The 27,512-nt window shown below is 36.7% G+C and overlaps 2 protein-coding genes across 3 annotated transcripts in view; both read right to left on the reverse strand.

The window, feature by feature from the left end:
- Window positions 1-27,512, reverse strand: part of LOC134647239 (dopamine receptor 2) — a 193,525-nt gene that overhangs the window by 90,386 nt on the left and 75,627 nt on the right. The window lies entirely within an intron of this gene.
- Window positions 15,089-15,645, reverse strand: LOC134652784 (uncharacterized). The gene has a single exon (XM_063507952.1). The coding sequence runs from the start codon at window positions 15,524-15,526 to the stop codon at window positions 15,095-15,097; it is 432 nt and encodes a 143-aa protein (XP_063364022.1). The 5' UTR covers window positions 15,527-15,645; the 3' UTR covers window positions 15,089-15,094.

Raw genomic sequence — 27,512 nt, forward strand, 5'->3', positions numbered from 1 at the left:
ATAAGTGGTTTGACGTCATCCGCACTTTTTGTCCGACCCCTGTTCATAAGTAATAGTTATTGATTTTTAAAAAGTAATTGAAAGACATGTCAAAATCGCTTACCTTCTTTCAAGTTCTGTCTAATGCTAAAAAAAACGAACTATAGGAGGTGAACATATCAAAAGTATGCCCCGGCCGTAACTTTTGCGCTGGAGGGGAGATGGGGGTAAGAAGTTCCCATTTTTCGGTTTTTCACTTATATACGGGGCATTTCACGTGAAGCGGACAGGGTAAAATGGTTGAGGTTTCCGATTTCGGTTATATTCGAGTATGTCACACATGTATGAGTTCTCGACACAACCACAAAATATTTTTACAATTGGAAGCCTATTTCATAAATTATGGCTCTTAGAAGATTTGACTTAAGGCGAGATTTACACTTCTTTAAATGCCACGACTCAGTTAGAGGAAGTATAGTGAACCAAACTAACTACTACATTTAATTAACCCTTAAATTGCCTTTATTACCTCATATTTCGATATCGTTTATAACTTTTTTTTTTATGAAAAAAAAGTGTAAAATATATTTTTTTTTTACTTTTTTACAAAGTTCGCATTTTGTTTTTGCTTGTTATTTTGAATGCCTATATTATGTTTATACTCTACGCAAAATTTCATAGTGGGCCGCAAAGTAGTTTAGGAGCTATACGAATAACAATACCAAAGTGCGGCGTCAGCCCCATAGTAGCATCACAGCATCACTCCTTCTATAGTTACGACGACACATTTTCGTTTCACATACATTTTAAATACTGTTATTAATGGTTGTGTCTTATTAATTCGGTGATTTCCCACTAGTTACCACCAAATTGTCACCAGTGGTAACAACTGGGATTTTTTCCCCACCTGTTCCCACTGGATATAATTGAAAAAAAAAATCCTAGTACTAAAATACTAGTCGCATTTTTTCTCAGGGGTCATTCACTTTGTAAAAAAGTAAAAAAAAATATTTTACACTTTTTTTTCATAAAAAAAAGTTATAGACGGAATCAAAATATGAGGTAATAAAGGTAATTTAAGGGTTAATTAAATGTAGTAGTTAGTTTGGTTCACTATACTTCCTCTAACTGAGTCGTGGCATTTAAAGAAGTGTAAATCTCGCCTTAAGTCAAATCTTCTAAGACCCATAATTTATGAAATAGGCTTCCAATTGTAAAAATATTTTGTGGTTGTGTCGAGAACTCATACATGTGTAACATACTCGAATATAACCGAAATCGGAAACCTCAACTATTTTACCCTGTCCGCTTCACGTGAAATACCCCCCCCATACACCGAAAACCAGATGCGTTGTTAAATCCGATCGGGTACAAATTATTATTTTTGCGGTTAACAGTTTGCAGTAACCTTTTGATGGAGATCGCACATACTATATTTTATTTTCTTTCAATTTGTAAAATAACGAGTAAAAATATGTATTATTTTGGATTCACTCGGTATCTGTCCGCCGCCCCCGCGCGCCCACGCCGTGGCCATAATGAGGCCCGTGTGGACTAAGGGAAGATTCCTTCAGCCGACAATGCTCGCCATCATAACTAATTACCCTCAGGAGATTTTAGGATTAACGCACGTATAAACTAACGATCGCGCAATACCCCTCGTGTGTTTATGATGAAATAATGTTTGTTAGTTTGGTTTGCTATTGTAGGTTAAAACAAGCAACAACACGGTGAGTTAGTGCAAACAGACTCAAATATATGTCTAAATTTTCTCAGAACTTATAATAAACCTTGAAATGAATAAATTAAATGTAAAAAAACTTATTTAAAAACAAGCTTTTATTTAAATGCGCTAAAAAGAATAAAATAATTTTTTCCTTTAAATATTTTTACTATCAAGTTTTAACGTCATTACACAATTTATATGATATAAAAGCTTGTCGCGAGATTTAATTACTTGTATTTATATAGTATGAATTTTTTTTTAATTTAAATCAGATCAAGTTATTTATTTTACTTGTTTATGTACAAAGGTTAATCTCGCGACAAGCTTTTATATCATATAAATTGTGTAATGACGTTAAAACTTGATAGTAAAAATATTTAACGGAAAAAATTATTTTATTCTTTTTAGCGCATTTAAATAAAAGCTTGTTTTTAAATAAGTTTTTTTACATTTAATTTATTTTTTACTTTTTAGTCCGCGCTGGACAGGTTTCTAAGTCTGTTCATCTCCGTTACTAAGCTGTTCTGAAATCTGTAGGGACATATCTAGAGGGTTGATCAAAGACTTGATTTCGTCGAACAGGAGGCAACTGCATTACGAGTAAGTCTTTGTATTCTTAGGCTCGAAGCTCTTCGTTACTCGTCAAGCATAAGTGGCCTTAAGTAGGGTAAATATTTGTGTATTTGGTGATTAAATGCGAAGGCCGAAAGCCCGAAGCGTCCAGGATGTCAGTGCTTAATCACAAAATAATAGTATAAGTGTCTAAATGCGAAGGCCGAAGGCCGAGCGTTCAGAATGTCAGTGCTTAAAAACAGAACAATAGTATAAGAGTCTAAAAGCGAAGGCCGAAGGCCGAGCTCCGCCTAGGCCGAAGGCCCGAAGCGTCCAGGCTGTCAGTGCTTAAACACAGAACAATAGTATAAGTTTAGTGTCTAATTTCGAAGGTTGAAGGCCGAGCTCCGCGTAGGGCCGAAGGCCCGAAGCGTTCAGAATGTCAGTGCTTAAAAACAGAACAATAGTATAAGAGTCTAAAAGCGAAAGCCGAAGGCCGAGCTCCGCGTAGGGCCGAAGCCCCGAAGCGTTCAGAATGTCAGTGCTTAAACACAGAACAATAGTATAAGTGTCTTAATGCGAAGGCCGAAGCCCGAGCTCCGCGTAGGGCCGAAAGCCCGAAGCGTCCAGGATGTCAGTACCAAATCATAGTATAAGTATAAGTGCAACAAGTAAAACAAAAGTATAAGTGTCTAAGTGCGCGAAACGCGAGCGTAGCGAGCGCGAAATTTTTTTGACAGAAAAAAAATAGAGTGGCTATGTCAACCTTGCGGTTGACATAGCCAACCACTACTGGTTTACGACTACGTGAAACGTTGGTGTGGATATCTAATGCAAAAGCCGAAAGCCGAGCTCCACGTAGGGCCGCAGGCCCGAAGCATCCAGACTGTCAGTGCTTAAACACAGAACAATTAGTATAAGTGTCTAAAATGCGAAGGCCAAGCTCCGCGAAGTAGGGCCGAAGGCCCGAAGCGTCCAGGCTGTCAGTGCTTAAACACAGAACAATCATGGGCTTTCAGTGCTTAAACACAGCTTCATCATCAGATCAGCTTCATGTCATAATAATATTTTGTCCAATAGCACAATGTCACCTTCTATTCATCGGAAACCGGAAAGTGGGTCAAATTTAACTTGCATGATTTGACCCGTACAAACATATGTACATAGTTACTTATACATTTCAAGTTATTTCTTTTCATGGGTGATTTATTATGTTGATTGCTGACAAAGACGAACTGCACGTCAACGGAGAATTATAGGATAACCTTCACGTACAGAGCCATGATAAGTTTTTTTGTCAAAATTCAATTATTTTGATACTAGTTTTTATCGTTGACTGTACTTTTTTTCCACAGTCAACTAATACTCAACGAGACAATTTTAACAATCCTAAACACAATTACGTTGTGTTATTTTATCACCGAGTTCCTATGGCCACCTCCTGTCTCCATCATCAAATCAGCTTGATGGTACCATAATTTTGCATTGTCATCCGACTTACATATGTATGCAAATCTTCAGCTTTTGTAAAAAAATAATTATTATGATACTAGTTTTTATCGTTGACTGTACTTTTTTTCCACAGTCAACTAATACTCAACGAGTCAATTCTAAGAACCCTAAACACAATAATTACGTTGCTTAATTTTATCACCAAGTTCCTATGGCCACCTCCTGTCTCCGTCATCAGGCGGTCTAGCACAACTTGCGTTCTCGCGCGCGAGTCCATACTTGAAGTCGCGCCAGATGTATGGAGTCGCGCGCGAGATCGCAACTCATGCTAGACCGCCAGATCAGCTCGATGGCACCATAATATTGCATTGTCATCCGACTTACATATTATGTACTTATGCAAATTTTCAGCTTTTGTAAAAATTTAATTATTATGATAGGTACTAGTTTTTATCGTTGACTGTACTTTTTTTCCACAGTCAACTAATACTCAACGAGACAATTCTAACAACCCTAAACACAATTACGTTGCTTTATATTATCACCGAGTTCCTATGGCCACCTCCTGTCTCCGTCATCAGATCAGCTCGATGGTACCATAATATTGCATTGTCATCCGACTTACATATTATGTACTTATGCAAATTTTCAGCTTTTGTAAAAAAAAATATTTTTAATATAGGTACTAGTTTTTATCGTTGACTGTACTTTTTTCCACAGTCAACTAATACTAAACGAGACAATTCTAACAACCCTAAACACAATTACGTTGCTTTATTTTATCACCGAGTTCCTATGGCCACCTCCTGTCTCCATCATCAGATCAGCTCGATGGTACCATAATATTGCATTGTCATCCGACTTACAACATATGTATGTATGCAAATTTTCAGCTTTTGTAAAAATTCGATTATTATGATACTAGTTTTTATCGTTGACTGTACTTTTTTTCCACAGTCAACTAATACTCAACGAGACAATTCTAACAACCCTAAACACAGTTACGTTGCTTTATTTTATCATCGATTTCCTATGGCCACCTCCTGTCTCCATCATCAGATCAGCTCGATGGTACCATAATATTGCATTGTCATCTGACTTACATATTGATGCAAAATTTCAGCTTCATTGGAAGTTGGGAAGTGGGTCAAATTTAGCTTGCAAGATTTGCCCCGTACAAACATAGTTACATATTGACAAATTGACAAATTTACATAGGTACATTGCAAGTTAAATAAAAGCTTGTAAAAACGGAAACCATTTGTTTTTCTCAGGGCAAAAAACACTCACACATAAATACAATAAACATATATGAATGTATGACGGCCGCGTTTGATGGAATGTTAAGTATTGAAATAGTCTATGCTTGAGTGTGTTTGTCTGCGATACAGTGACTTTTATTTGAATGACCCGAACAGCTGCTTTAATGGATTGGTTCCTGGCTGATTCTGAGGACAGCCCGAAATGAGATGGCTTCCTGAGTGGAACCGTCAGTCAGATTTGAATTGGAAAGTGTCGCAGTCGACCTCACTGCATTCTTATAATTTATCTATATTTTTATGAATTGTATCGTTTTACCTGTGCCGTTCATTGATTATCTTTAATTCACGTTATCCTTTATCATTTCTCGTTATATATTTTATTCATATAAGGGACCTGTACCAGATAAGGCCGTTATTTTTATTTTTTATGTTTAAGGGGTCATCCATTAATTACATCACACGTTTAGGGGGAGGGAGGGGGTCAAGAAAATGTGACATATTGTGACATGGGGGAGGGGGGAGACACAAACTTTGTGACGTCACTTTAACTTCATCAGTAACCGAAAATTTATTTAAATTATTTTATTCGCTGTACATTTAAATAACAAGTTTTTAAAACGATAATCGTTTTTATTCGTTTAATTTTCTTTTCTAAGCAGTTTTGGGTTATAAAATTACTAATATTTATATCGTCAAAAATATTTTGATAAAATATTAATAATACTTAGGTACTTACTTAATTCGATTTGGCGGTTCCGTAGAAAAAATGTGACGTCACACTAGGGGGGAGGGGTTTGCCAAATGTGACCAAGTGTGACAAGGAGGGGGGGAGGGGTCAAAAAACCTATAAATTCGTGTGACGTAATTAATGGATGACCCCTAATATGAACTTGCAGTTTTGTCTATGGTACCTAGCGAATATCGAAAAAAAACGTGAACCCATTCACACAGTATAAAAATATAAATTTTTGAATGTAGGCAAGCATAACAACCGGGCCATCTTTGGCGCAGGTACCTTAGTAAGAATTTCTCAAATATAACACCACTATAACCAGACTGTAGGTATTAAGTTCCTGTGAAATGTACCTACACATTTTACTTTTAGGGTTTCAATCCATTTCAATCCTTTTAAGCAGGTCAGTCTTTTTACTCGATTTTACAATCACGTATGTACTAAAATATACTCCAATGGGCTGTAAAAGTGGGTTATCTATCAGCGATGTCGATCAAAGTATACCCTTTCGTGTTTGCAAGGCCGGAAAGAGTTCGTATGGTACAGTCAGCTGCAAAAATACTAGTAGCTGATCCCGCTTGCAAACAGTTTTTTATGCAGGGGGTCAACTATCTCCGCAACTGACTGAACATACACATACAAACGTGAATAAGCTTACACAAGATAGGCTTCTTTATTACTAACATCAACTTCTTACTATATCGTTATCCCAGCTTTTTTCCATAGCATACATATACGTTTAAATTAGCTGATCCTCAAAATTAAATCTCAATTTTTGCGGTTAACACTGTTAACAGTTATAAGATGAATATATTTCGAAAAGCGTTGTGATAGAGATCTTAATACCAGTTTTATCAAGATATATTACTGGCTATAAAGCTAAATTGCTCATTCTACATTGTATATTGCTACCTGCTTTGTCATTTGAGCTATAATGTCGTTAGATAATAAATCTATAATCCAGCAACATAGAAACTAGTTTGATGTATTCAAAAGGTACTTTAATACAAGATACAGTACGTAGCGGCCCCCTTTTTAGGGTTCCGTAGCCAAATGGCGAAAAACGGAACCCTTATGGATTCGTCATGTCTGTCTGTCTGTCTGTCTGTCTGTCTGTCTGTCCGTCTGTCTGTCCGTCCGTATGTCACAGCCACTTTTTTCCGAAACTATAAGAACTATACTGTTGAAACTTGGTAAGTAGATGTATTCTGTGAACCGCATTAAGATTTTCACACAAAAATAGAAAAAAAAAACAATAAATTTTTGGGGTTCCCCATACTTAGAACTGAAACTCAAAATTTTTTTTTCATCAAACCCATACGTGTGGGGTATCTATGGATATGGATGGATAGGTCTTCAAAAATGATATTGAGGTTTCTAATATCATTTTTTTCTAAACTGAATAGTTTGCGCGAGAGACACTTCCAAAGTGGTAAAATGTGTCCCCCCCCCCCCCGTAACTTCTAAAATAACAGAATGATAAAACTAAAAAAAATATATGATGTACATTACCATGTAAACTTCCACTGAAAATTGGTTTGAACGAGAGTAGTTTTTTTTTAATACGTCATAAATCGCCTAAATACGGAACCCTTCATGGGCGAGTCCGACTCGCACTTGGCCGCTTTTTTAAATATCTTTCGTTAAATTTAAATAATCACGATTATTTAGCAGTGGCGCTAGTCTGCACGTTGATGGACTCTTAATTTCAGTAGTATATTGATATAATTTCTACCACAATGGTATCTTTTTAACATTGGCAACATGTGCGAGTGAGACACAGGGCTCTGGTTTTTCTATCTCAAGTGGACCGTTTTCTCTAGTCTGGTACGAACAATTTTCTGTCTCGGTGATAAGGTTCAAACTAGTATGGCAAAAAAAGTGACAGCTCGCTCCAGTTTAAAAAATATAACTTCATGGGTAAAAGGGACTACACAAACAAAACATAGGTGAAATTTGCATCAAAATCTTAATATCGTCGACCGCCAACTTGTGGCAATTACATCTACAACCCATGCCACATATCGATGCCATAATATTTTGTTCACTGGTACTCTAGAGCGCTCGAACCGTATTCGGAACATTTCTTTTACAAAAACGATTTTTCCTGATGTACCTACCTACCTATTTTTAGGGTTCCGTAGCCAAATGGCAAAAAACGGAACCCTTATAGATTCGTCATGTCTGTCTGTCTGTCCGTCTGTCTGTCCGTCCGTATGTCACAGCCACTTTTCTCCGAAACTATAAGAACTATACTGTTGAAACTTGGTAAGTAGATGTATTCTGTGAACCGCATTAAGATTTTCACACAAAAATAGAAAAAAAGCAATAAATTTTTGGTCTTCCCCATACTTTAAACTGAAACTCAAAAAAATTTTTTTCATCAAACCCATACGTGTGGGGTATCTATGGATAGGTCTTCAAAAATGATATTGAGGTTTCTAATATAATTTTTTTCTAAACTGAATAGTTTGCGCGAGAGACACTTCCAAAGTGGTAAAATGTGTGTCCCCCCCCCTGTAACTTCTAAAATAAGAGAATGACTAAAAAAATATATGATGTACATTACCATGTAAACTTCCACCGAAAATTGGTTTGAACGAGATCTAGTAAGTAGTTTTTTTTTATACGTCATAAATCGCCTAAATACGGAACCCTTCATGGGCGAGTCCGACTCGCACTTGGCCGCTTTTTAACTTAAAAATCGCTCGAGTTATAATAACGTATACCTTTGTTTGTACCTACTTATAGCTATCTTCTAATCGTATTATTCAATCTGTGAGCCTTAGTAGCTAGGAACAAGATTTTTTTTGATATTCCTATCTAAATTTGCCTAGTATTTATATATTGCTCAAAATATTCAAAAGAACAGTTCACAAGGAGATCCTTAAATCTCATCAAGTGACGAAAACGTTAAACCAATCTACCAGATAGATTTTGTAGTGTGTTCTATCCCAAATATGAGGTTATTGTGAAGACGCAAGTAACCACAAAGATGACGGGGAATGAAGATAGATTACAGAATTCGGAATGAACAAGACGATTCATTATTTAATAAATGATTGATGCAATGCATTATTACGTAGGTATACACTGTACACGAACAAACTGAAAAGATACATATATCAAAACACAAGCCTCTAGAACAACATTTCTGTACAACTACATGTATAATGCTACTTTAAAACCCTTTAAACAAGTTACTTCGCAAAATATAGTTTAGTCTGGGACTGGAAAATCCCAGTTAAAACTAGTTTTTACCAAGGCGTTTCGTTTCATCATATACATGTATAACAAAACTCAGAGAAAACTCTTATTTAAAAGAAAAAACCTTATTAACAATTATCAATGTCCTGTGGGAGGACCCACACTAGGCTATGTCTATGCCTGTCACGTTATATACACGGTGTTTTTTAAGTCCGTTAATTTAATTAATAAATTTAATCCTGAGCTTACGAGTACATTAAGTAACTTTCTCAAAGCAACCAGTATACTAATCAACTCCATTTTGGAGATAATCAATGATTTATTATTATTTGTTAAGGCCCCTACGAGCGTGTACATTTGATTTAAATAGGGACTGTTTACATATTAATTAAATTATTATGAGTTTATAAATTTGCTATTAAACGCAAGTACTAATTCAGACGATCGATATGTCATAGTTTTCAATTGCTTGGTGGATTAAAAAAATATTTGGGTTACAACTTACGCTATTAACTTTTTAAGAAATATACTGTGACACTGCGTTTTGTAGGGATAGTTCAGATTAACGTTTTTACATAGGTCTCAAATAGAGAATAGTTTTTGTTCTTTGGCAAGGATGTCATTGATGTAGCAACAATACATATGACAACCATCTAGCCAATAAGAAACTAAATGAAGCTGATGGGGTTGCTACTTCAAAATTAAATTCTAAATTTATGGAATAATATTAATTAAAATTTAAATCAAAAACCTAATAAAAAAATACGATAAAGGTTGAAATATGTTTAGATAAATAAATATGATTTATTTCTGTATGTTGAACTTACATATAAAATGATTCCATGAATTTCATAGTTACTGTTATTTTGATTGTTGTCATCCCAGGGAGAGTTAGATTTGAGATCATTTTCTGGTTAGCTTTCGCCCGGGATGGGCATATTTTAAGTTCTAAAGTGAAGCTAAAAATATCATGCTCTGGTAGCATCGATCCGAGTCCTGGAGATGCAGCAGTCGCTGCGCCCATGAGCTGAGAAGCTCATATTATAGTTATTTTGCCAGAAACATCTGCTGGTGAAACAATGTGGTCGGGTGGGATAGTCAGAGCTGTGAGATGAATCCACTCTAGAAATTTCCAGCTGCTGACTGGGTGTTTATTCTGAATTATGGAAGCCTGCCCATGATCAACAAAGCATAATTTAGTGTCTGGTGAACAGTCCGCTATGGGAGGCTCGTTCGTCTGCAGGATGGAGGTGCGATCATCAAATTGAGGCTTTAGTTCCGCTGCAGTGCTCCGCGGTGTTGGGTCGGACCCCTGCTGCTGCAATCGGCTCCAGCACAGCGGAGTATGGCACCACGAGCTTGAACTGGCAGTAGCGTCGTTTCGACGTTGGTGTACCCTTTCCTTCCTTCCTAGGAGCGTTCGTACAAAATTTAAATAAGTAAATTTAGTATAAATCATATGTGATGGCAAATGATAATAAAATTTAGGTACTAACAAATTTAGATAGGTCTGCTTGTAAATCATTGTAGAATCACTGTTGGCACGACCGCGCTCTACCGACTGACACTTGTAGAATAAGGTGCTTAACGCTAGCTTACATAGTGATTTACATGTAGAACAATTCGCAGTGTTTGAAAGATTAGTAATAAATAATGTATCACAAAAACTAACTTTTCATTGAAGATCCTTTTGCCCTGAATAGCTGATGGAAATAATTAGGTAGCACCTGCTTGAAGTTTAATTTTGGTAAGTTATAGTAATAAATATTGTCCGTGGTTTCCTTGGGTAAAGCCCACAGCCGGGCTGAGGAAGCTACGTGACAATACCTAAAGAAAAAGAGTACTATTTATTTCCATTTATATAGTTTGTAATTAAACTGTTCTGCCGCCGTAGTAATAACACATGTAGATAATTTGGAATATTGCAGCAGCTTGATAATTGGTGACAATGTAGCATCTACAACCTCAAAAGAAAGTATATAATATTAACTATGCATTTGTAAACAAATTTAATTACCAATACAATTATAAATGCGTTATTTGTAAATTGGTAAGCAAATTACCGCAAATTTAATTGCGCCCGTTGACAATCAACAATTAAAGCTAATGAAATCGTCTGATTTTGCCGAATGAATTCGGAACTCTTCATCAAATGGACCAATTAATACATTTAGATGGCAACAAATAGAGCTGATAATTAATAATAAATAACTGGTGAAAAATATTGATGGCTGTATCATTATTCTAATATACCACGATACAGGCTGTGCCTAGTGTGGGGATCACTGTAACATTTATATGCGTACAAATGGATTTTTGGCAAATAACTAAATATCACTATTTAGTTAACCGTACGTTGTATTTCTTCGAGCTATTCATCTTATTGTAGGTAGCTGGCGTGCAGGCCCTAGTGGCCGATCGCGCTCTCGCAACTCGAAATCACGTAGTGGTAACTACGACTAAGCGGCGTCTCTCGAGACTCGAACGGCAACCTACGCGAACTCGGTTTATTTCTAGTCGTAACTTTAAATTGAATAGAACTAATGGTAGTCTGCTGAGTGTTATCTATTTGTGGATAATAATGTACAACTGTACATACTTGATATATTAATATTTTACCTGCTGCTATTGGTCTGGACATTGTAACCTTTTGATTATTCATTATGTTTGTAGATGAACAATGGTCACCTTGGCTAGGCCCCCAGGCTGTGTTTGTTTCGTCAGATGGTTCCATTTACAATTTTTCGGATGTTTGACTGTTTTAGTTTATTGATTCTATGCGTCGCGGCACTGTAGTCTCCCTATGAATCGGAGTTGTTGTTTGCCCGTAACCTCAACACGTTCGAACATTGGCAAATTATTTCTCACAAATATTAACATTGGATTAGGTAAAGTGAGTATTGTATCATTAGGTATACCATTCTGCTTGAAAAGTTCCTTACACGGATGCGTGGCTTACTCCGACCAGTAAACGAACCGCATGTTTTTGCAAAGCGATTACGTATAATCTGTACCTACTCGCTTTGCATCGGTTCGGTAGAAGTTCGTGGAACTTATTATTATACTAACTTTCAAAATATTTTCATGATTATTTTTTTGGTATCGTCTTGGGTCGTCCCATTCGTTTTTTGACAAGTTCTTAAATTAGTCCTATTCTGCTTTCGTCGCCCATTCTACATTCGTCACGTTCGTCGGTGGTCTTTCTCATCTTTGGTCATATTTGTTGTTTGCCTTTTTCTTATTCCGGCTCATTCCGGTATTCGTCATCATCTTCTTTGGGCATGTTCGATGTTAGTCTATCTCGTTTTCAGTCTCATTCATTATTCGTCATTTTTTTTCGACACGTTCGTCGTTGGTCCCATTCGGTTATTGACAAGTTCTTAATTTGTCTTATTCTGTATTCCATCATATTCTTCATTCGTCACTTTCGCTGGTAGTCTTTGTCATCTTTGGCCATATTTGTTGATTGTTTTTTTCCCAGTGTGGTTATCAATTTCATCATCCCTTTCCTCCCGTGGGTGTCATAGAAGTCGCCCTAATGGAGGTTGACAGCAGTTATCAAACCTTTTATCAGTCTGAAACTATCTAAGTAGCCATATACTGCCGTGCCCTTGTCTAAGACCAGACACGGTACGACGGAGTAAGCCTTGTGTCCCCGTTTTGGACTAATCTCCCCTACATGTGTGTATTGTTTAGGGTACATTAAATTAATATTTTAAGTATGAGGATCACTGTTTATGAAATTAAAACAAAAAACAAGACAAATAGTGACTGGAACGAATTTCGAATGGGACGAATATCGAACGGGACGAATATTTAGCGGGACAAATAAAGAATGTGTCCAAATTTTAAAAGAGCCTAAATAAGAAAAATGAGCGTTTTCGAAAAAAAGTGTACATTTCATTCATGTCTTCAAAATATTGACTTCTTGGGCTTATTTTACTCAGAATAATTTGTACATTCACGCCTCATACATAAAAAAATGTATTCAAAAAATTCCTTTCCAGATCGTCACATTCTTATATGATTTTTTTTTTATTTGTATGAACGTGACGCACTGGAAAATTTTTTTTTCTTACAAAATTTTGGGACACATTTTTTCATGTATGAGGCGTGAATGTACAAATGATTCTGAGTAAAATGAGCCCAAGAAGTCAATATTTTGAAGACATGAATGAAATGTACACTTTTTTTAGAAAACGCTCAAATACGAAATTAGAATATGACCAAAGACGATAGGACGAATAACGAATGAGACTAAAAAAATAAATTGACTAACATCGAACATGCCCAAAGAAGATGATGACGAATACCGGAATGAGCCGGAATAAGAAAAAGGCAAACAACAAAATATAACCAAAGATGACAAAGACCACCGATGAACTTGACGAATGTAGAATGGGTGACGAAAGCAGAATGGGACTAATTTAAGAACTTGGCAAAAAACGAATGGGACGACCCAAGACGATAGGTACGATTTTTTGGTTTAACCCTCTTTACAAATTTGTGTTTATGTACTTACTCCAGTTCAGGTAGGTACACTATTAGTGTGAAACTTTCTTAATTGTTTTATTACCCTGGTAATCAATAAGGCATTTTCGTTCTAGCTAGCGCAACTTTAGCCCGCCGTTTCTGGTACATGTGTGGCACGCTAAATGCCACGTACCTATTTTGCGGAACATTTGTAATGTTGCCGGTGTAATATCCGGTGAGAAGATCGTTCAACGTGTGGGAGGCAAATTCTGCTTTACGATGCCGTTCCCGACGCTGAAATTATGTTTTGGCTCCATATTCTATTTCAATTTGTTTGACAGGCTATCGTTTGTGCAGTTACTTAATAATTTCTTTATGAATATTAAATAAGTCTCCATCTCTTTGAGTGACTGATACTTGAATTAATTATAATTAGGAATTATAAACGCGTCATTTTCTACAGACATCGGAAATCCATTTTCGGTTCATTTTCACTTGCGACGCGCCTCAAAATCAAATTTAGTACCTAATTATAAATGTTCTTGATAGAAAACGTATATAGTCAGACCAAGAAAAGTCTGCAACGATTTTGATAGCACACGCAGTGCCAGGCCCGGATCTAGGGTAGAGCGAGTGGAGCGGCCGCTCTAGGCGCCGGATGGCAAGGGGGGCGCCAAAATGGCAAATGGGAAAAAAGGGGCCCAAAATACGCTTAAAAACTTCAACGAAGGGCGCCAAACCCCGATTTCGCTCTACCCTGATCAAGGGCTCGGGCCGGCACTGCGCAGTGCAAGTGTTATTATAACGTTAAACTTCTATGAAATAAATTATGACGTATAAATAACGCTTGCAATAATAATAAAGGTTTTTTATTTCACCTCACAAAGGATAATTTTACAAAATAAATTAGATTTTATATTTACCTTTGTGAGGGACTGCATGGAGTCTGAACTAGGTTAGACCTGTATTACAGATCTCCAGGCCCTCACCCCGGAAATACAAGTTGCAGTAATAAAATAGCAGTAAAAGAGTGTTGACAATGATAATTTATGAGGTACTTAAAAGTAAAAAGAAGAGCTTAAAAATAAATATATGAAAATAAGGTAATTTGCATGCCTATTTTTGTTTAAAATACGTGTGTTATGTGAGTGTGTGTGTATGTGTAATTGTGTATGTATGTGCTGAAAGGAGATCCTCAATTTCTTCATATGTTAATGTAGCCAACCAGTTTGTAACCTTCAATTTGCATTCTCTAAATGTCAATTTATAAATTCTAAGTAGTTTATTTATTTTATTATATAATTTTGGGCTCCGGTAGTGAAAAAGCCGTCCTGCTAGTGCCAGACGGAAACTATGGACCTCACAGACATGGTCTGTACGACGCCTATTTGAGGTGCCATCCTCTATAATTTCAAGGGTTTTATGTTTCCTTATAATAACCTGTCGAATAAATAATCCTCTTACTGTTAATAATTTGCATTCCCGATATAGTTTCGAAGTAGGATATAAAAAGTGTTTTTTAGTCATAACCTTTAATACAGCACGTTGACCCCGCTCCACTTTCAAAAGTAAGGATTTTACTGCCCCACCCCAAACACAAACACAATAAGATAACAAGGACTGCGCTAGAGCAAAGTATACAGTTTTCAGTGTTTCAGAACCAACCACAGACCTTAGGTTCTTAAATACGTATATACATACATACATACATCACTGGCTCAGAGACCCAAAGAGGATCTTGGCCTCTGACACAAGAGAGCGCCACTCTACCCTATTCTGTGCCACTTCGCGCCAGTTGGGTATTCCAAGGGCGGACAGGTCTTTTTGGGTTTCGTCACTCCAGCGGTATCTGGGACGTCCAGACGGACGTTTTCCGCCCGGGCGCCCCACATACGCTCTTCTTACAGCACGATCCTCCCCCATCCTCTCCAGGTGACCAAGCCAGCGGAGTCGTGTGGCTTTGATCTCGCCAATTATATTGGGCATCGCAACCAGCTCCTCTAGCTCCCTATTTTTCCTTCGCCTCCAAGTTCCATCTTCCTCTCTGATAGGCCCCAGAATCTTCCGCCAGATTTTCCTCTCCGCCACTAAGAGCTTGCTCTCTTCTTTCTGAGTCAGCGTCCAAGCTTCGCACCCATACATCAAAATTGGTCTAATTACAGTCTTGTAGACTCGAATCTTGGTCGGTCTACTGATCAGCTTGGACACTAAGACTCGATGGAGCGCTGCCGAGCATCTTAGGGCGTTTTGGATTCGAATATCTATCTTGTTCAGGCACTCGATATGTTGATGCCAGCGTAAATTGCAGTCTATCAATGCGTAGGTATATTATCAAAATCATTGCAGACTTTTCTTGGTCTAACTCTATTTATCTCCGGTTAGCCATAAACATGACAGGTTTATTTGCCGATCTCTACCAGCTTGAGACAAAACTTTATTATATACATATATATCCGCCAACCTATCACCTACGTAGCTTTGTAAAATCAATTTATTGAGGTTGATAACTTATGTACTTATTTGCTCATGGATATTTACAACTAATCAAGTAACTATTTAGTTCCAGATACATACCTACATTTAGTTAAACTCCAGTAGCGCACGTTGATTTTAAAGACATAAGTATTATACATAGCTTGTGGACTCGTTGAACAAGGGGTGGTCCTGACAAGCAAACAGCTGTCTCAAGTGCGCTTAATGAAGATGCTCCAGCGATCCTTGTTTTCACTCTAACCAGAGCTGCAACATGGGTATACGTTGACTAATATTTTGTCTACATATTCATTTTACGTAAGCGCTTATTCCACTCGCCGAATCATAGGCATAGAGAAAAAATACATAGATTGCTCTCTCCATACATCAGTTTTGGTACCAAAAAGACTATTGATGTAGCAGTACTGATAATTCCGCTACTCGATTCTAGATGTCGATACTGAAAATAATAGTATTTTTGGTACCAAAACTGATGTATGGAATGAGCACTCTTGTCTTACTATATTTCTCTATATCATAGTTAAGACCTAACGGTGTCAGATTTTATGTTACAAACTTGAATGAGTAATTTTTAATAACAGTTAAAAATTAAGGGTTCGAGCGGCGAGTAGGGATTGCAATCCGGTCTGGTTTTGAATCCGGCCGGATCCGGCCGGATTTTGACGTCAGTCCGGGGATCCGGCCGGATCCGGCCGGATTGGTATTGCGGATGAAAAATTCGTCCAGACACGTATTTTATTATGTTTTTTAGCGTTATATGCGCAGTTAAGGATATTTTTCTAATGGGTTAATACAACGACAGTTTCAGGTTTCAAAAATCAACGTTTTTATTACGTAACCGAATGAAGTCTTATTACAATAATCAGTCTCATAAATTAAAATCTTCTTTTTCTCTTAAAATATCTAATTATCTATAGCCCCACAACTCCCACAAAAAGGTGCTTTCAATTCTTCGCTTTATTTAGTAGCATAATAATAACATAATAAATAACATAATAATAATATAATTTGGACACGGCGCGGATAGTCCGCCGGTTCCTCTCTCTGCGGCCCTGACCACCGGCAGCTTGGGCCTTGCCCCGCTGCTGGCGGCACCCTAGGTTAGGTTTTTTATAATATGTTTATAAGTATTTTGTATTGTTTTTGTAAATGTTTTTGTATTTTATTTTTTTATCCATATTATAAAATAACCTAACTTAGAGAAGATAAATAAATAAAGAGAACATAATAACATATTCTATTTACTTTAAATTCGACAAAACATTTAACTTGACTGCTGAATGAAGTCTTATAAATATTTCTTCATTCTATTTTAAATGCAGTTTTACACTTATTATAACTGGGCTATAATGGTTTGTACTAAATTAAACGAAACAACATGCACGTTATATTATCATGTAACAACACAATTAATTAAATATAAAACAATTCAGTACCTACTTACTTACGGTGCACGGGAATCTCAATTCTCAACCAACACTACGACGACACATATTTCGTCGGTAGAAGACTGGCGTCAACTAACAAACAAGTTGTTGTGTTGCTGTTTGCGAGCGGGAACGCGGGGAGGGGAGCATTAAAATAGAATTACGTTCGAATATTGGCGAGAACTTTTAAATTTTAGCAGTGTTTTAAGCTCTGTTATTTTATATTTTAGCGCTTTTATTCCTTTTACCGGATCCGGTACCGGATCCGGTGAAATTTGCCGGATCCGGTAGCTTGAAAAATGTACCGGATCCGGCCGGATTACCGGATCCGCCGGACCGGATTGCAATCCCTAGTGGCGAGGTCTACAAATAAACAATATAGAATAATACACATATAATATCTGTATAATAATATGGCTCGCAAGATTTATTCGTACAGATAAAATTAATTTGTAAAAAATTTATCCCGTCCAAGCAAAACCAGTATTATGGGGTTGCTCGGCCACGTTATGAATTCCTATTCATTTTGTTTAAAAGCTCCGAATAATTTATATGGAACGATATTCATTTGAGTGCTGGTACTGGAAGATTCTTCTACCTTCATGAAAATTTATTGCTTGTATCCGTGTCCTCATTTTGGTGCTTTTATTTCTTTTTATACATGTTTATACAAGCCCTATTCTATATCCTGGAGGGGCGGATAGGAAGGACGCAAGCGGGGTAGAGGAAAATCCAGGCGCAGCTTTTTAGACCAAGTGAAAGAAAAAGTAGGGGTCGTGTCGTATCAAAAAGTCAAAGAGCTGTCGCGAGATAGGGAATGCTGGAAGATACTCCACCGACAAGGGAATAACTCTTTTTAAGTTAATGCTGATTCAGTGGACATAAACATTTTAGCGTCACGTATGCGTCACGTACCTACTCTAAAAAATACTTGTTTTTTTTTTTCGAGTATTGTAACAAATGAAATCATCATTTTGACATGACAACGCGATGGTCGAAAAACCGTAGAATTTTTCGCTTTGAGCTTATAACATTTTTTATTTTTATATTGATGTAATTTACCAAGTTTCAAAATAAAATGCGAAATTATTAAAAGCATGAAGCAAGTAAAGTCATAAAACTAACAGTTTACGATCTAATATCTGGTATTAAGAAAATCCTATGATAAGTATATTAGGTACCTACCCTTTGTAAACTAACAAAGACCTAAGAGAATTTCATTAAATTTTGGGTTTGATGCTTTGCTGTGAAAGCTTTCACAAATAGACGTAAATGTTCAAAAAAAATGTTTACACATTGAATAAGTACATCGCTTCATAGGTTTGCTGTGTAACATATTCGTATACATATACATATACCTTAAACACGTTGTACATTGAATGTTGATACAAAAAATGTAAGTGAACCTGCTTTCATGTTTTGACATAGACATATTTTATCATAACCATTCCCGACGTCGAGTAAAAAGTTAGATCATATCTAATTCACTAACATATTTTACATAATATCGAATAAGGTCTTGTATCAACAAAATTTTATATAAAGTTTTAATACATGATTTTAAAAATCTTACTTTCATCATAATATTTTTTTCCCAACTAGGTTTATTGCTGAAAGTTGAACTACAGAGAAATAATCACAATAATTTTGTATGTACTTATATATTCAATATTATTACGTTATATTGTAAATTCGTGATCTTGAAATCATCTATGATTCCATCATATTAACTTTGCTTACAAAGGTGACTAGTCTAGCCTAGATTTTATACTCTTTAAGTGCCAGTGCAGAGAGTAAAAACGATTATTCCCTGGGTTAGCCTCAATTGGCGTGTGATGAATTCGCCACGAAAACATTTCAATCATTTATATATATAATCAAACTCATACCAAAGTACATTGTAGAATCGTAATCGTAAGCAACCAAACTAAAAATATTTGAAAACAAAACGGCACTGTAATAAGAAGTCGGTAAAGTAAGCTGTTGATTTACTTTCTACGAGTAAGCTCTTATCCGACTTTATTCACCAGTGCCAACCAAAATGGCCGACTCTAAATTCACCGTTCTGGATCGCCGCTCGCCGCTGTGTCTACAAAAATTGAATTTTTACTCCGATATGCCAATATATTTCGTCTTCCAGATTATCACTCGTTGCAGACTATATTTCGCTGTTCCATTAAAAGTCAAATTGACTGGCTTCTGTAATTTCATTTGTAAATTCAGAAAACTTTGTAAGTATACGAGATCCGTTGTCTAAATAGATCAAAGGGTTTCGGCCTTTGGTTTTGTTTGTTTTCCATTGTGGTCTTAATTTTGGCTTAAGATTATTTGTCTGCAGAAATTTCACAATATGATTTAGATATACCTTATTGTAATATGAACGACTGACCCTCTTTTGTAAACAAGAGTAAGTAAGTCGATGAAACTACAACAATCTGTTAACATACTTTTAGTAATTATTTAACAATGGCTACCATGACAATATGTACAAGTCTTAATGGAAGCGTGGAATTGGGACAGTTACTTGAAGAGCTGATAAGTGATTTCTTCAATGACTGAATTGGCCAAACAACGTTTTCATTATGTTGGCGATGAAAGGGCTTGTCTCAGAACTCAGACAAAGAATATATTTTAAGTTGAATTATATAGGTGCGTGTAAATTGTAAACAATGACAGTAATTTATATAAAAAACAGGAAAGTCACTAGAAGTTACCTAATATATATTTTCATTCTAGTAATATAAGTATAAAAATAAATTACATTTTTTTTAAATAAATGTGTACATTGATCAAAATATTGAAGGCACAATCTAATAAGAAGTCGATATTTTGTCGCGTGACGTTCTTGATACGTCGACGCCATCAATCATTTGTATGGTGAAATCGATTCATCACGGTTATCTCACATCTACAAATAGTAGTAATAGTAGGTAAGCATAAAATATTCTATACCTTTTTTGTCGTAAATTAAATAAAGCCTTTCACCATTACCACGTTTGAGTTGTTAAGGTACTTTTGTTAACATACCTATCTACCTAAATATTGGGGGTGTTTGTTTTTAAATTTATGAAAAATGATCAGAATTGAAAAAATATAGTGCCTTATTTATATATTACCTATTAAATTTTTCTTCTATCGATTTCGCTAGTTTAATCCGTTTGTCTCAGTCTATTGTTGAATTGAATCCGCTGCTGCCGCTTTTTTCTTCTATTTCTTACAGTGTGCATTCCAACTCGGCTTCCATTTGCACATCCTATTGTAGTATTGTGCACTAATTGGAAATATTAACGCCGTTTTCTATGACGCTAAACTATTTCTAGGACGCTTAAAATGTTTTACTTAAAGTGACAAATTATTGTCTACTTTCGTTATATGGATGGATATAGTTGTTTAGAGCTTAATGTTACTGTCACATGGGCGTATTTTGGTGGGATTTATTTTTCTTTTGAACACAACGGACACTCGTTAAGCGGTGCTCCCTGCGTCTCCGAGGGTGTCGCCTTTCTGTCGGGAAATCCTGTCCGCCGAACGAGCTTTTTTTCTCCTATTGTGTCAGCTCGTTCCGACAGACATTAAACAAAATTTATAGCTTAACCAATTTTAGACAAGATTTAAGTACTACCCTTAATGTTCCGCCTAGCAGAGTTTAAGTGACTCACACGTTTTATGACTGCACCCAGATTGCGATACGCGTAACATATGAACATTATACAGTAGTCTTTTTTTAGAAAAACTATTATTACCCCCGTGATGAGAAGCCACGGCAGAAAATAACTTAGTCAATAATCAGTTTATCTAGAAATATTGTTCATCTACGCACATGTCATTAGTGCTCTTTAATGCGTTTAGAAACCGTATACTTCGTTTTTTTTAGGATTAGAAATTTGGTAAACAATGTTGATGTGTCTTTTAATCGAAAAACATAATAAATTAAATATTTAATATTTAATTTAATATTTATATTTTAATTTATAATTTTATTTATATTTTAATTTAATATTTTTAAAATAAATTACGGTAAATATGTAACAATTATGAATCTAATACGATCTTTTATAGTCTTCTGCTTTCATAAGTAATAGTTATTGATTTATAAAAAGTGTTTTTCAATTAAAAGACACATCAAGATTGTTTACCAAATTTCTAATCCTAAAAAAACAAAGTATACGGTTTCTAAACGCATTAAAGAGCACTAATGACATGTGCGTAGATAAACAATATTTCTAGATAAACTGATTATTGACTAAGTTATTTTCTGCCGAAAACGAAAACGAAGTATAGGAAATGACCAGCTTTATTACAACCAATTTTACTATGAGAACTTTCTTATCAGTGGTACCTAGTAGGTAAAATCTGTACTTTAATGTTATTACATTACAGATTTTTTGTAACGTTATGAGTTTAAATTTGGGACAGCAGTCAAAACTCAAGTGGGTCTCTATTCTAGTATCCATAGATATTAAAACAGTAATCGATACGAAACGTCAATTTAGTATGTTTTTTTAATATAAACCGCACGATATTTGATCTCGAGTGACATGAGAATAGGGACTTCATTCGTTTGTCAAGGGATTAATAAAACTACGAATGCGTGACAGGCGTGGAAAAAGTTTTCATTCACCGCCATTTGACGTACAGTTTATCTTTTAATTAGTTTTAAGTATGTGTTTAGATAAAATAGTGTATGTAACTGTACATAATTAGGCATTAAAACACTCGTGTGATCCCACATTCGTATTTTAATGCCTCTCATTATGTAGCAGTCACATAAACTACTATTTTCGCATGTCCATGTGTTTCGCATGTCGTCGTGTGTTATTTTAATGTTTGTATTAGTAACGTTTTAAAGCTGTACATTGAGGGAACACCATCGAAAAGGCCTTAAAATATAATTATACATACATATGTACAACAGATAAGACATCCTCTAGACTGAGCATAGTAGCGCTACCCCCTCTGCCACAAATATACTCCATTTTCGAGTCAAAGTGTCTTTGTGTGACGTCCGTGTCTTTGAACGGACCAATCACGGCACGGGACTCGCTCACCTCGTCCCCCGCACCCCAGTATTTTTGGCAGTATCGGTTTCATTAAATAATTGCTCTAAACTCCGCCTTGAGGATTCTATGTAAGGCTCTGAGGCTACTGAATTTCGATTTAAACTTTAAATCAAAAACCAAAGTCACCTAGTAGTGTAACGTTGTACGTACATATTTTAATTATAAGCTTTAATTATTTTATTTTTACACCTTATACTAATATAATTTTAACGAATTAACTTATTTATAATCGATTTTAAATTATTACGGCATGAATTATTATTTTACTTTTTAATCTTAATTAATTATTATTTTAAATTTTACTAATTATTTATTTATACACTTTTATTAATGAATTTTATATTTACATAAATTGTCTTATTCTACTTTACTATAGTAAAGTAAGACTAAATAAACATTTTTATGTATAGTTATAATCAAATTATATTAGGTATTGCATGTATACTCGGACGTTCACACTTTATTCGTACCGACTGTACTCGCGACCGGCCTATTGGTTGACGTCATGGAAAGATCTAGAAGCCGGTTGCGCGAGCGCAGCCCTTCCGCCGCTGTCCGCGGAGCCGTCAGTCCGCGCCAGCCACCTTTGCATACGCACGTACCGCCGCGCACACGGAGCCTCCGTGTCGTCTCGCGCGCCGTACGACTTTTAATCTTTTTAATTTAATTGAGGTGTGCGCAGACACCTTATTAATTTATAAATTTGCTCAGCGACGTTTTCGCATATTACGATTCCCGCACCCACGTATTGGTAAGTGCAAAGTGTTGAACGTTTCATTAGAATAAGTAGCTTTAGTGTTAAAGTAGTTTGTTATTCGATTCATATTAATCGCAAAACCTAAATTTAATATTACGTTCCATTCCATCTTTTGCTAAATGCTTTTAGCTCCAGAATGATCTAGCAATTTCCTTTGTTCTCGTAGTGGCGGGTACGAGTAAGTATGTGTACGTACCCTCCTACTTATTTAAATTCACTTCTTTGTTCTTTGTTCTTCTTTCTTTCTTTACTCTGTGCTTTTCCTTCGTTTTTGTAACTCCGCTCTGCTTGTGAACACAAACACGCTTTCTGCTTATGGTGCACCGGCTTCCCCATGGTCCCATCATCATCATCACAGGGTGTTCACAAAAGCAGAGCGAGCAGGAACACCTTACTAAGACATCTGGAAATCCACAGGGTGCGTCGGAACATTTTAAATTCAAGACCGTCGGCCGACAAACACCATCACCACCTCGACGGCAGGGTTGGAGCCATAGCCGTTCGCCCGCCGTCGCCCCTGCTCCTCTTCAGCGCTGTCGAGTGACACCCACCTGCTGCGGACCCTCGACCAGCCAGGGCAGTACCGGATCTCGGGTGCAAATTTAGACGGGCCTTGACCACCCACGACCCTATTCAAAACTTAGTTTTTTTTATTCAAATAAATACTTAATTTGTTAACGAGTTGGTAGTACTTCTTTTACCTCCCCTACCAACAGGGACGTACTTCCCCCTTAACGTTACAGTAGCTTTGTTATTACTTGAAGCTTATTATTAATACAGTGAGAATATTCGGGTTGAAACTGAATTTACAATTCCTATTAGAAAACGGACCCGGGTGCTGGCGACATTTGGAGGGCGGTTTATTGGCAATTCATGCCGAAGTCAGATGAAAAAACCCGCGCTGACGTACGAGCTGAATCTGATAACCCCCAGCCCTTGCCACCGCCCGGGATATATCTGATCGCCCTCTAATATTTACCTTTTTCGTAAGAATGGCTATTATATAGTTACATTGAACGTTGTTTTGTTACAATATATTTTTAATTGGTTTAATTATTTTATAAATGGACGCTAATGAGCCACAAGGAAAGGAGTCCACAAACCAAAACAAAATTGATATTTAAAATGATATTATAAAGCTAATGGGCTGTGATTTACTCATACTTATAATCTTTATTGCATATCAAATTGGGTCCGATTCTGATTTTGAAATAGACATCTATTACTTAGATATCTTTTAGACATCACCAAGATACGATAACGATATTTTTAAAATATAACCTGTCAAATTTGACATTTACGCGATTCTAGAGATACTCTTGAACGATTTCCTCAAGATATTATTACGATAAGTACCTATAACGTAAAAGTAACATTTGTTGCCCGAATTGAGCTTCAAAAGAGAACTAGTTGAAATCTAAACTACAACGTATCTAGTACATATCGTATAGTTCTCTAGTCTAGAACGGATCTTGTTTTCCGAATACCGCGGATTGTATCTTAACCTATGTATTACATAGAATTGTGTACAACATTACACCCTGTAGGGGACAGCAAACAGTTTATTCAAGAGGTGATCGAGTTTTTTTGTAAAAGATTATCGAACGAGCGAGCGAAGCGAAGCGAAGTTCTTACATTCGACTTTGAAAACACGGCTGGCTAGGGGCACGTCCCGGCATTTCAATGTTTTTAAGCTGAACTTTCAGAGGATAGTTTGATACTCAATAACTTAAGTAAATTTGTTCTAATTTAAATGAAATTGGGTGAACGTATAGTCGAGGGCATTATATTTTAGTCATTAAATTTTGAGCTGGCTTAAACAAGAGGTTATTGAGCTAGAAGGAGCTTAAAATGCTAAAAAGCCATTTGTGAGGGGTCTTGCTATTCTGGTCATTTTAATTGCAAGAAAGTATGGTCGAGTTTGGTATCAAATGAAAGTGCTCGGTTTACACATTTATAATATTGTTTTTTTAAAGATTTTTTTTGAAAATTATGACAATTTTGGAATCCAAGATGGCGGCCATGCACTGTCATTAAATCGTAATGGATATCATTTTATAGGTTTTAGGGGGCACAGATTTCGAAAATGATGATTATTTTGGATTCCAAAATGGCGGCCATGCACTCCACGCAGTATGTCATAAAAGTCGTCATGGATATCGTTTTATAGGTTTTAGGAGGCGCAGATTTCGAAAATGATGCCCATTTTGGATTCCAAGATGGCGGCCATCCAGTATGTCATAAAAGTCGTCATGGATGTCGTTTTATAGGTATTAGGGGGCGCAGATTCCGAAAATGATGACCATTTTGGATTCCAAAATGGCGGCCATGCAGTATGTCATTAAAGTCGTCATGGATGTCGTTTTATAGGTATTAGGGGTCGCAGATTCCGAAAATGATGACCATTTTGGATTCCAAAATGGCGGCCATGCAGTATGTCATTAAAGTCGCAATGTCGTTTTATAGGTTTTGGGGGGCGCAGATTTCGAAAATGATGACCATTTTGGATTCCAAAATGGCGGCCATGCACTATGTCATAAAAGTTGTCATGGATGTCGTTTTATATGTTTTAGGGGGCACAGATTTCGAAAATGATGACCATTTTAGATTCCAAGATGGCGGCCATGCACTATGTCATAAAAGTCGTCATGGATGTCGTTTTATAGGTTTTAGGGGGCGCAGATTTCGAAAATGATGACCATTTTAAATTCCCAGATGGCGGCCATGCAGTATGTCATAAAAATCGTCATGGATGTCGTTTTATAGGTTATAGGGGGCTCAGATTTCGAAAATGATGACTATTTTGGAATCCAAGATGGCGGCCATGCACTATGTCATAAAAGTCGTCATGGATGTCGTTTTATAGGTTTTAGGGGCGCAGATTTCGAAAATGATGACCATTTTGGAATCCAAAATGGCGGCCATGCAGTATGTCATAAAAGTCGCCATGGATGTCGTTTTATAGGTTTTAGGGGGCGCAGGTTTCGAAAATGATGACCATTTTGGAATCCAAAATGGCGGCCATGCAGTATGTCATAAAAGTCGTCATGGTTGTCGTTTTATAGGTTTTAGGGGGCCCTGATTTCGAAAATGATGACCATTTTGGAATCCAAAATGACGGCCATGCAGTATGTCATAAAAGTCGTCATGGATGTCGTTTTATAGGTTTTAGGGGGCGCAGATTTCGAAAATGATGACCATTTTGGATTCCAAGATGGCGGCCATGCAGTATGTCATAAAAGTCGTCATGGATGTCGTTTTATTGATTATAGGGGGCGCAGATTTCGAAAATGATGACCATTTTGGATTCCAAAATGGCGGCCATGCAGTATGTCATAAAAGTCGTCATGGATGTCGTTTTATAGGTTTTAGGGGGCGCAGGTTTCGAAAATGATGACCATTTTGGAATCCAAAATGGCGGCCATGCAGTATGTCATAAAAGTCGTCATGGATGTCGTTTTATAGGTTTTAGGGGGCGCAGATTTCGAAAATGATGACCATTTTGGATTCCAAGATGGCGGCCAAGCAGTATTTCATAAAAGTCGTCATGGATGTCGTTTTATAGGTTTTAGGGGGCGCAGATTTCGAAAATGATGACCATTTTGGAATCCAAAATGGCGGCCAATCAGTATGTCATAAAAGTCGTCATGGATGTCGTTTTATAGGTTTTAGGGGGCGCAGATTCCGAAAATGATGACCATTTTGGAATCCAAAATGGCGGCCATGCAGTATGTCATAAAAGTCGTCATGGATGTCGTTTTATAGGTTTTAGGGGGCGCAGATTCCGAAAATGATGACCATGCAGTATGTCATAAAAGTCGTCATGGATGTCGTTTTATAGGTTTAGGGGGCGCAGATTTCGAAAATGATGACCATTTTGGAATCCAAAATGGCGGCCATGCAGTATGTCATTAAAGTCGTCATGGATGTCGTTTTATAGGTTTCAGGGGCCGCAGATTTCGAAAATGATGACCATTTTGGATTCCAAGATGGCGGCCATGCAGTATTTCATAAAAGTCGTCATGGATGTCGTTTTATAGGTATTAGGGGGCGCAGATTCCGAAAATGATGACCATTTTGGATTCCAAAATGGCGGCCATGCAGTATGTCATTAAAGTCGTCATGGATGTCGTTTTATAGGTATAAGGGAGCGCAGATTCCGAAAATGATGACTATTTTGGATTCCAAAATGGCGGCCATGCAGTATGTCATTAAAGTCGTCATGGATGTCGTTTTATAGGTTTTGGGGGGCGCAGATTTCGAAAATGATGACCATTTTGGATTCCAAAATGGCGACCATGCAGTATGTCATAAAAGTCGTCATGGATGTCGTTTTATAGGTTTTAGGGGGCGCAGATTTCGAAAATGATGACCATTTTGGAATCCAAAAT

This window comes from Cydia amplana, chromosome 1 (assembly GCF_948474715.1).
Source record: "Cydia amplana chromosome 1, ilCydAmpl1.1, whole genome shotgun sequence".
Classification (NCBI taxonomy): domain Eukaryota; kingdom Metazoa; phylum Arthropoda; class Insecta; order Lepidoptera; family Tortricidae; genus Cydia; species Cydia amplana.